General features: G+C 37.3%; 1 protein-coding gene across 1 annotated transcript; it reads right to left on the bottom strand.

Moving 5' to 3' along the window:
- Positions 1–254: 254 nt before the first annotated feature.
- On the bottom strand, positions 255–4,911 carry LOC113307968. Its single transcript, XM_026556434.1, has 3 exons — positions 4,595–4,911; positions 821–3,635; positions 255–733 (listed from the first exon to the last, which is right to left on the bottom strand). Exons 2-3 carry the CDS (start codon positions 3,497–3,499, stop codon positions 536–538), a joined length of 2,877 nt encoding a protein of 958 aa, XP_026412219.1. The 5' UTR covers positions 3,500–3,635; positions 4,595–4,911; the 3' UTR covers positions 255–535.
- Between the last annotated feature and the right edge of the window lie 5,456 nt (positions 4,912–10,367).

Genomic DNA, 10,367 nt, shown 5'->3' on the forward strand with positions numbered 1-10,367 from the left:
TGGACCTGGTGAGGTTGCAAACTCAGTGCCCATTCAGGGGATGACTCTCATTCGATGATATCATGGTCGATTGGAGGTTGAAGTTGTCGATCCACAACTGAATTCAATTGATTTATTTCTGTTAGGGATCCATGGTCAATCGGAGGTTGAAGTTGTCGATCCATATTGAATTGAGTTATTTCTGTAGGGGACCATGGTCAATCTCGGACACTTATTAGGTTTCCGGGATTCATTTTTCTTTCCTTCTAGCTATATGATGCAAATCCTTGTTGCAATTAGTATTTTCCTCACGGAACGTAAAGAAAATATTAAACTCAGTATGTATCAATGCACTTATACTCTATATATACATATACATCATTCCAGAAATTTATCTATGGAAACCATGTATTGCAATACATGTTTTAATGCCTATTCCATGTTTCAGTAATCATTATGTGATTTTCGGATCGGTGGCTATCGGCATGGAAACCATTCAAATTCATAAACTACACACTTCAAAACAGCGTTTGCTGCTTTGGGCATTATGTAATGTCTACCTAAATACAGAGTTTGTTGTTTCTTCAAAAAGGTTACCTACTTCAGAAAGTTCTGCAAGATTTCTACTATGTAGGAATGCTATACAGATAGAGAATGCTTGCAGAGAAGATATAGAAGCAGTGAAATCAATTGAATAGATTCCCTTCTTGTAAGTGGTCAAACTGAATAAAGGGCCGTCTCCTTTATCTCCTTCCTGCAAATTTTTATCAGAAAAAGTTGATAACTGAACCATCAAACAGTAAAGAAGGTTCAGAAAAGCACAGGAAGAAATAAATGATACCTGAATAAAAAGATCAAACAGATCGGAACCATCACAAGCTTTGGATGAATATGAGGCCTCGCTTGGTTGTTCCTGGTTAGAAAGTACTCTTAGTTTGCAACCAACATCCCAACCACCACAATCACAAGCTCCACCTGATTTCCAACGATCAATCAGAGGTGAAGGTAATCCACTACCTGGTTTCCCATGAACACCATTAGGGAGTAAAACAACAGTACTTGCTGTCTCGGAGCAGCATTTCACGTCTGGCATGCATTCAGATAACTTCATTTTAGATAGTTCTGTATGTTTATCTTTCTGCCATCCATCACTAACTGATGATCCAATGCTCTCTTTTGGGACCTTGACAACAATGGCTGCAAGCTCATTTTTCTGAAAAAAATCTAGGGTATCCTCACTAGATCTGGGTTCCACGGCTGACAATACAAACTCTCGCACCATACACTGATCCTTTGTTTTATGCCTGGTCGAATTCGGGCATTGGGCACCAGACACCTTCATTTCACCAACAATGTTAGGGACATATTCACGATTTTTAACTTTACTTCCTTGACTGATCCACCCTCCACTCTTTTTCGTAACTTGATGAAAGGAGTAGAATGTGTATATCCAACTGCAATCATACTTGCCACATACACTAATTTTCTTCATTGTAGCTGCAAGGACATCTTTGTTCTTGTCTACTGCAAATGTAAACCAAGGTAGCCCATTCCTGACAGTGACTTGTAAAAGAGCTTGCACCATTGATGTTTGATGCTTGTCATCCTGATGTAAGCCATCAGAGCTGGTCGGTCTGCAATTTGAGAAATCCAAGTTTCTTTTAACTGGTTGTGAGTTCAAAGAATCTGATCTTTGATGAGACGTTTCAGACGTACTTTGTGTAGGTGATGGTTCGTCTTGAAACGACACACGGTTTGCTGACCTAGGACGCAGTAACGGATCTAATAGCCTTCTCAAAGGGCTGGATCTAGCTTTACCATTAGCATTCGTCTTTTCCTTGTTTGAACTTTCCACACAATAGTCTGATCCTACTGGACCAGATTTGGCAGTGATATAATCTGAGCTAAGAGGTGGCAATGCTGAAGCCTCCTTGAAACTGAAACTTCTACTCATCTTACCCAATCCAGCAGTAGATCGACTGTTAGGTGATTGATATCTACTTTTTAAAGCAGCTGATTCTCTTGTTTTGAGGCCTGGTCTGTTGGTAGGCTCGACTACTACTATCTTGGTACTATCCGCAGCCAACTTGGTCTCTTCTGCCAATTTATTTACAGAGTGAACAGATGGCATTTCAGCTGAACCAGAATGAGGTTTTAGATCTTGAGCACCTTTAGTACTAACAAAGCTGGTTTTCGTATTTCTGCAGCTCTCAACACCACGAGATAGTTGGCTTGGGTGTGGATTGTCAGACTTGATTACACCGTACATAGCTTCACCACCACAATGACTATCAGATAATCTTCTATTTTTAACTTCTGTTGATCTCCCTATGCTTAACCTTGTAGATTCAGATTGCTGATGCATATCCAAATGTTCCGTAAGATAATTCTCATCATGGTTGCTGCTTTTAATTCCAGAAGACAGTGGGCTTGAGTGTGGACTAACAGGATTGATCTCCACAAATTGAGCCTCATCCGAAAGAAAATTGTCTGAAGATCTCCTTCGATGAACTTCTGTAGTAGATTTTCCCTCATTTAATGTTGCTGATTCTGACTGCGGAGAAGCACCTGAGCAACTTTTTCTGCTTGAATTTCTGGGCAAAAGGAGAACAATTGTTTTATTTCTGCCAGGGGAACTTTGGTCAGGAAATGTGAACTCTTGAAACTTCTTTGTTGTAAGAGTATTTGTATCTACTGAATCCTTCATCTTTCCCTCTGTACAGAACAAGATCTCACTATCTTCTGAACTTGGGGAAGTACGGATTTCCGTAACGGTCCTTGAACCTGAACCTTTTCCATTACCCATTTGAAGATCTATCATGGAACTGTTGGTGACATTTGTTCTGTGGAGTTTATGCCCCCCAACTGAGACTTTCTTGGTGCGAGCTTTAAAATCTTGAGCAGGTATTACATTTCTTTTACATGGCCTCCCACCCCGAGAATAAATTTCACTGGAAGATGAGGTCGGATGAGAGCTCAAAGAAGATGATCCTTTCTTTGAATGAGCCAGAGGACCACTGTCACTTCCAGTAGAGAGTGTAGATGACCCAACTGTAGAGAACGGGGATGAAGTACTACTACTTGACGGTGAATACTTTCTACCTTGGTGGGGCACTTGCTTTTCGTTGTAGTTCCACTTTTCTACACGCTTCCAGTCAAGGACACCACAATTCAGAACCTTCTTTTGGAGGTTTTCTTCATTCTCCTCATGCTGCAAATAACCTGGCAATTTGGACATGTGTTTCACAAGCTCGTCGTCTTTGATTGACTTCTTGTCTGACGATTGTTTTCGGTGACTCCTCGAGGATTTAGATACAAAAGACTTCTCCCCTAGATCATGTTTTATATCATGCTGAAGAACATCATATGGACGAGCGCTAGGTCTTTCTATCTTCAATTTGTCCCCAAGTGTGAAAGTTCGACTAGCTGGGTTTTTCTCCCTTATTTCTTTTGGAAACTGATGACTCCTTGAACTGTGTCTGTCATCAGTGTGGTAACCCACAAATTTGGTAGGTTCCATTCACTCTGCATTACTAGCACTTGGTATCAAGAGCTCAAGAAACTGATCAGTATCCCTTCCTCCTATAAATCCTTGCTTGTGAAGAAGCTACCAAACACTTTCTTACTTCATGGCTTCAAATAACCCACATGGACATCTGCCAAAGAAAAAAAAGAAGGCAGACATAAAAAAAACTAAGTTAGAGAGGAGTATTTGTTTAAGAGAGATCAATCTCAAGATCTTCACTTCTAGTGTGAACCCGGCTGCTGGCTGGTATGAGTCTCTAAGATTAGTCCTAAATCTCAAATAGCAGAATAAAACAAGAACAAAAGAAACCACACCACAAGAAAAATAAGAAAATGAAACAGAAACAAGAAGCAAGGGGAAAGTTCTTAATATTTCCAACATGGGTCTCAAAGAAGTTGCTTTCCTTACAAAATGATCCAACTGAAGTTTCCATTTCTTTTTAGTATTTCACATTTTTTGCTAATTAAAGTGGCAAAGTTGAGAGAACAGGTAAAACTGCTGGTCAAGATAGTCATTCACATTACTTAAAATTGTTCACCGGCGTCCCAACCACCACCAGCCACAAGGACACTTTTCAGTACAACCTCACACATTTAGGATACATGGTTGAGACTGCAGTGCAAACAGAGCAAGAATAGCAAAATTTATTCCACACAGCAAGGATATTAGCTGTCTGCTGTCCAATTTCAGCAAGAACATATATGGATAAAATGAAGAAGGTATGAACAAATCGAAGATAACAAAGAAATGAAATTATCATGTCGAAATTCAGTCGTCCATGATAGCGATATCAAGAAATGCTACCAATTCAAGAGAAAAACACCAATTTGTAACAAAGTAGATCAGGCCATCCAGAAACAGAATTTACACAACAGAAATGTTCTAATCCAAACACAACAGCCATTCTGCCTAAATTCGAGCTTAATTCACTTCTCTTGTAACCAAACATTCAATGTTCTCGCTAAAATCCATCCAGGAACCAAATTACAACGTGAAGAACTCACAGATCTACAAATTAAGTAACGCATGAAAATAACAAATTGTAATCAAGAAAAAAAACGAAAAAATTGGTTACAATTTCTAACATACCTGAAGAAATGAAGTTCAATCTTGTGTCCAAATTTTCACAGATCCCTTTACGTTTCTGAAGGTAACCACCAATGGAAGGATAGAGGGAGAGAGAGTTGGTGAAAAGAAATAATAACTTTGATTAAAAGCAAAGATAAGTATAATCACAGACAGACCATTAACCAACAACAAAATCCAATTTAGTAACAAAACCCAATAAAACTTCTTCTTCTTCTTCTATTTCTTCTTTTTACACAGCAACAGAAAACTAGATACACAGAGTGAAAAAGGGGGGTTTTCAGTTTCGTCTCACACTCTTAACACTGCAAAATCTGAAAACAGAGAGAGAGAGTGTGTGTGTATGTGAAAGGCTTTAGCTTTCGTTTTCACATCAAACGGCTAAACAAGAGGAGCATGGGATTGGCTATCCCATCATTATCATCGAACGGCTAAAATATTGTCGGGACTGCTTTAAGTGTGTCCCACCAACCAAATAGGTTTTCCTCATAGACCAAATCAGAATATACGGATGGACGGTTTAGGATATATCTGTAGGGCCGTTGTGTTTCGTTCAAGGGTCGGGATTCGTTTGTTTCATTGTATTTGGTCTCGTCTTCATTTATGAGAATGATGGAGTCGGCCACAGCCGACGTGGCTTTGATTAGAAAAAGGCTAAAAGATTAGCATAGAATATGCTGTAGATTACTAAAGTGACATCGAGATTCTTTTGGATTTACTATAAATGACATCATCTGTTGAATAAATGGTAAATCGGTGGAAAAGGGGGAAGTGCTTTATTAGGAAATGGAGGGGTATTTAAGGAATAAAATATGATAAATGTGGTCCCATAGCAAAGAAATGGATGTAAATTGTCTTCCTTTTTTCTGAATTTTGTGATTTTCTTACTTTATCCTGTGATCTGCTGTTTTTTCCTGGCTTGCACTTTTTTGTGTGGGTATATTTTTCAACTCAGATGGTCTCACCGACATTTTTATTTTTATCTACTGGTGCTGAGGTTTTTACTTTTGATCTCTTGGTACCGCACAAGATCCAAGGAAGAAAAGTGTGTGCTGTATCCAACAAAATTTTCACACTGGCAAAAATTTACAATTTGGATTTATCATGGTGTTCTGGAGTTCGATTGCAGGCGGCTGCACAATAAAAATAAAGGTCCGGAAAGTAGAATTTTTCATGGTGCTAGCCGGAAAAGAGCAAAATATGGGGTATTTTTGCTAGCCGAAAAGGACTAAAGCAGAAACGTAATGGAAATTAAATGTCGTGCCATTATATTAATTTACAGTTGGGTGGTGGTTGTGTGTGTAATAATTTTGCAGGTGTTTGGCGTGTAAATGTCGTATGCAGCTGCTATTAAATACTGTGCGACAACATGTTCCAAAAACAATCCAAGCTCTAGCGATATTAAGAAATTGAAGAAAACACAGAGAATCAATTAGGATTTAGGAGTGTAGTTCCTAGCTTCAAGTTCAAGGTAGAGAATATGTGTTCCCTTTGTCTTTTAATTAATTTGAGTATTATAGTTTTCACATTCTCATTCTACGAATCTCAATCTTAATTTTGTCATAAAACTTTCTTGCCCACATGAAAACAAAAGCATGCAACCTATGTCTGTATTTGGTTCTTTCCATACCTGATTTCCTATGATTCTCCAATAATCTTTAGGATGTTTCATTGTTCATACTCATGCACCATGATGAAAGCTAAAAATATGATTCCAAACGTGTAAACTATAAATGCTAGTATTTATTTGTTTTCTAATTTGAATTTTAAATCCAATTATGAACGGATAGGCACAAGTAAAATTCGCTAAGCCTATTGCATTACCACTACAAACAATGAAGTTTACCGGATGAAAAAGTCTCTATTATCATACAAAAAAATCAGAAAGAATTAGGATTAAGTAGTCAAATTGTTTAATTCTAGATCTTATCATGATCCATTATCATTATCACGAGTAATTCAATAATGCTATTTTTTTGAGAATTAAAATTCAATCAAATTAAAGGAGCAATTATTTTCCGGTAGGTGGAAAACTTTTCCAACAAAGAATGCCGTTAGGTGGAAATTGCAAACCCCGGATTTGGGTTTAGAAAAATGATGGGCCTGTCTGATTAAAGTAAACAATTTCCACTTAAATAAATGATGGGCCTGATTTCCGCACTTGACTTATGGGTGAGCATTTTATCCGTATTCCACGGATTTAACCGGGACCAACCGTATTTTTGCGGATGGATGTCCGGACCGTTCTTTAATGGGTTTGACGTAGATGAGATTTTTGAAATCCAACGGATTATGTATTGGGCCCGGATACAACCTTTAAAATCGGTTGAACATCCATATCCATTAGATTAAGGACATTTATATAGTTTCTAGAAAATATATAGATAGTTTTGGAATTTTTAAGGTGTTTGTTTGGAGTGTTGTCCATGACACTTCTATATTTATCTACATATATAAAATGTGTAGGTTCTATAAGAAGTCATCTATATTGGTTTTATTTTTTCATTATAAATTCTAACTAATACAAATCCATTGGATTATCCGCACCCAATCCGTTCATCCGTGCATCCATTGGATCCAAATCCGCTGGATGTTGGATTGGATGCGGACGCCAAATTTGAAATCCGAAGTGAATTGGATTGGATGTGGACGAGGTAAAAACCGGTCCATACCGGCCCATGTTCACCCCTAGGTAGCAGGAGCGGTGCCGGTGATGTAGATTTTAAGAAGTGAAAACTACAGTAAGACCCGTTCTCCCAGATTTTTCTATTGAGAAACCCACAGACAGAAAACTTCAGGCGCGTCCCTATTTTTGGGAAAAAAATTACTCCCAAACCCATATTTGCTAAAAACTTTGCTTTTTAATTTTCTCCGTATCCATAAGTGTAAATCTCGTTTCTCAAATATCTACCTTCTGTGGACGAATCTGAGCTGTTTTCATTGAATTGAAAACTTTGATTTCTTCTCACAGAGCAATTTGAGATGATTATCTCTGATTCACAAGGTTATCACATAAAATGCAACCAAAGATGAAACCAGCCAAAGTTTTCATAAACAATCGATTATGAAGAAGATGAATTCTCTATCTGTTTCTTTGATTTTACTCTTTATATTAGTAGATCTAATGATTTTATAAACAAAACCTTGAGAAATTTTTTCTAAAACTTTGCTTGTTCTTATACAAATGTGATTTTTCTTTTCAAAATCTTGATTCAAAGTTATTCTTGATTGTAGATTTACTGTCAACGAATCATGGTTGACAAACCCATTAGGTGAATCGCAATTTTAATCTCAAAATTTTCAGTCAATTTGGGAATCTTCTTCTTAACAAAACCAAACGAATTTTCGTCATAATTTTCATTCTTCGTATGAAAAAATTTAGCACAAAATATTTTAGATTACTCACTAATTGATCCTTTGTTTGCAGCAATGTATGATTGAACTTCTTTCTCGTTTCGAGTGTTTGACCAGAGATATTTCACCATCTTCTCTTGTGTATCTGTAATGTACTCAGCAGCGACTCTAAGTGGTACCTACCCATTGTATTCCCGTATTTGAGTCAATTTTGGATTTTTCTTCACCGTTGCTTCAGCGACTTCAACGTTGCCTCCGACAACAACAACATGAAGTGCTGTATAACCATACTTGGTTTCTTGTAACTCGAGTTCTTCTGGTTGCATGAGTTCGAGAAGCTCCTTCACGAACATCTACTTCTTAGCATTTGCGGCGATATGCAGTGCAGTGTGTGAGTACTCTGTGACCACCGCACTAATTGTTTTTGGACAAAAGTCGAACAGTGATTTTGTTGTTTCCAATTCACCTTTTTAGGCAAATACGTGTAGTACATCAATAGTATCTATGATATGCTTTATCGTGTTTTATCCAACGAATTCACTGGCAAGCAAAGGAGATGGAAGTGCAAATGGGTTTGGTGTGCGTGTGACGTGCATTTAAAAGAACATGGAGATGTGAATAGTGACGCATAACAAGTTATGCATCTACAAATTTTGTTGCATAACTTGTTATGCATTCTTGAAATTAATTGCATAACACGTTCTGCAACTTTTTTTTTTTGCATAACTTGTTATGCAGTCCAGAAAACGGTTGCATAACACGATATGCAGCTATTTTTTTCTTAGTATTGCAACCAGCAAAAAATAAGGCTGCATAACTTGTCATGCACCTACAATAATATCTACATAACATGTTATGCAGTCGTCAAAATAAATGCATAACCTGTTATGCGTCCGAAAATACGACTGCATAATGCATTATGCATCGAGAAAATAGATGCATAACCTGATATGCATCCGTAAATATGGATGCATACTGCATTATGCATCAATTTTTTTTTATGTACGCACTAAAATCAACCAAAACAGTGGTTACATAACTTGTTATAGATGCATAACTTTGTTATCCAAATGCATAATTTGTTATGAAGTGGAGAAAACTATTGCATAATTCGTTATGCGTCTGCAGAATGTGTTATGCATCTTTTTTGGTGGCTACATAATAGTTATGTATCAAGTTTTCGAAAATTTTGCCTAAAATGATGATCACCTCCGATTTTTTCGTGAAAAACAAAAATTTGATATTCTTGTCTGTACTCGTTGCGTAGCTCTCTTAAAAAGATTTCCAAGGATATAAAATTTGTAAAATTCCAAGGTGCGGATTTTTAGATATGTTATTGTAGATGGTGGATTTTCGACAAAGGCTAAAATCGTAAACTCATAATTATACGAAGCTCTGATTCAACAATCAGACGTGAGTATCGAGACACGGCTCTCTCATCGAATTCTCAACGGAGAGTACTTTCTCTCAGAGTACATGTAGATATGTAGTTTCACGACTGGACTACGGCATATCTCATGAATACTGAACACTTTCAGTGATTATTTCTATATAGTATCACGAGATGGACGGCTCCTAGACAGCTTTCTCTAATAGTATAGAGTGATAACGTCTTCAGGAACAAACAACAAGTTTACCCTGACTATATAAAGGATATGACTTACCGACAAGCTCATATCGGGATAATTAATGCTCCTAGACAGCTTGTCCTGCTAGTATAGAGGCACAAAGTTAATTATTCCTAATTACTCATATTCCATGGTCGAATCCACGACTGGTCCCATGGAATGGAAATAACGATTGTTCTGATTCTATGATCGAATCCACGACTTGATATCATAGAATATCAATAACTATATTATCTCATTACTCCGATTTCATGATCGAATCCACAGTTGGTCTCATAAATGGTAATAGATAAATCTTAATTACTCCGATTCTATGGTCGAATCTACGATCCCATGGAATGGTAATGCTCACTTTATTATTCTGAATTCGTAGTCGAATCCTCAGCTGATCCTATGAATTAATAATAAACATTTTATTGCTCAGTTTTGTGAATTATTCTCCACCGAATTCCACAATTAGTAATAAATAATCAGCAACCGGGCGTCTGAGCTACCTCTAAGTAAGCCCCGATTCAAATGGTGAAGGTGTATTCAACGATGATACACTAACAGTCACCGCACGAACGAGTATTTCAAAAATACAACGAAACGATGAACCTATGCAAAATAGAGAAGAAAATAATAAATAATTAAAAATATTGACCAGGGTGCTGGGAGCATGGACAAACGACCGACCGACCGTGTCGTGGTCAATCCCACGCCAGTTTTATATTTTTAATGCATTTTTATTATTTTCCATGATTTGATGAAAATTCTCTCATTTAATCAAATCTCCTTCGTCTTGAGGAAACTCC

Source organism: Papaver somniferum, chromosome 9 (genome assembly GCF_003573695.1).
Source record: "Papaver somniferum cultivar HN1 chromosome 9, ASM357369v1, whole genome shotgun sequence".
NCBI classification, from domain to species: Eukaryota; Viridiplantae; Streptophyta; class Magnoliopsida; order Ranunculales; family Papaveraceae; genus Papaver; species Papaver somniferum.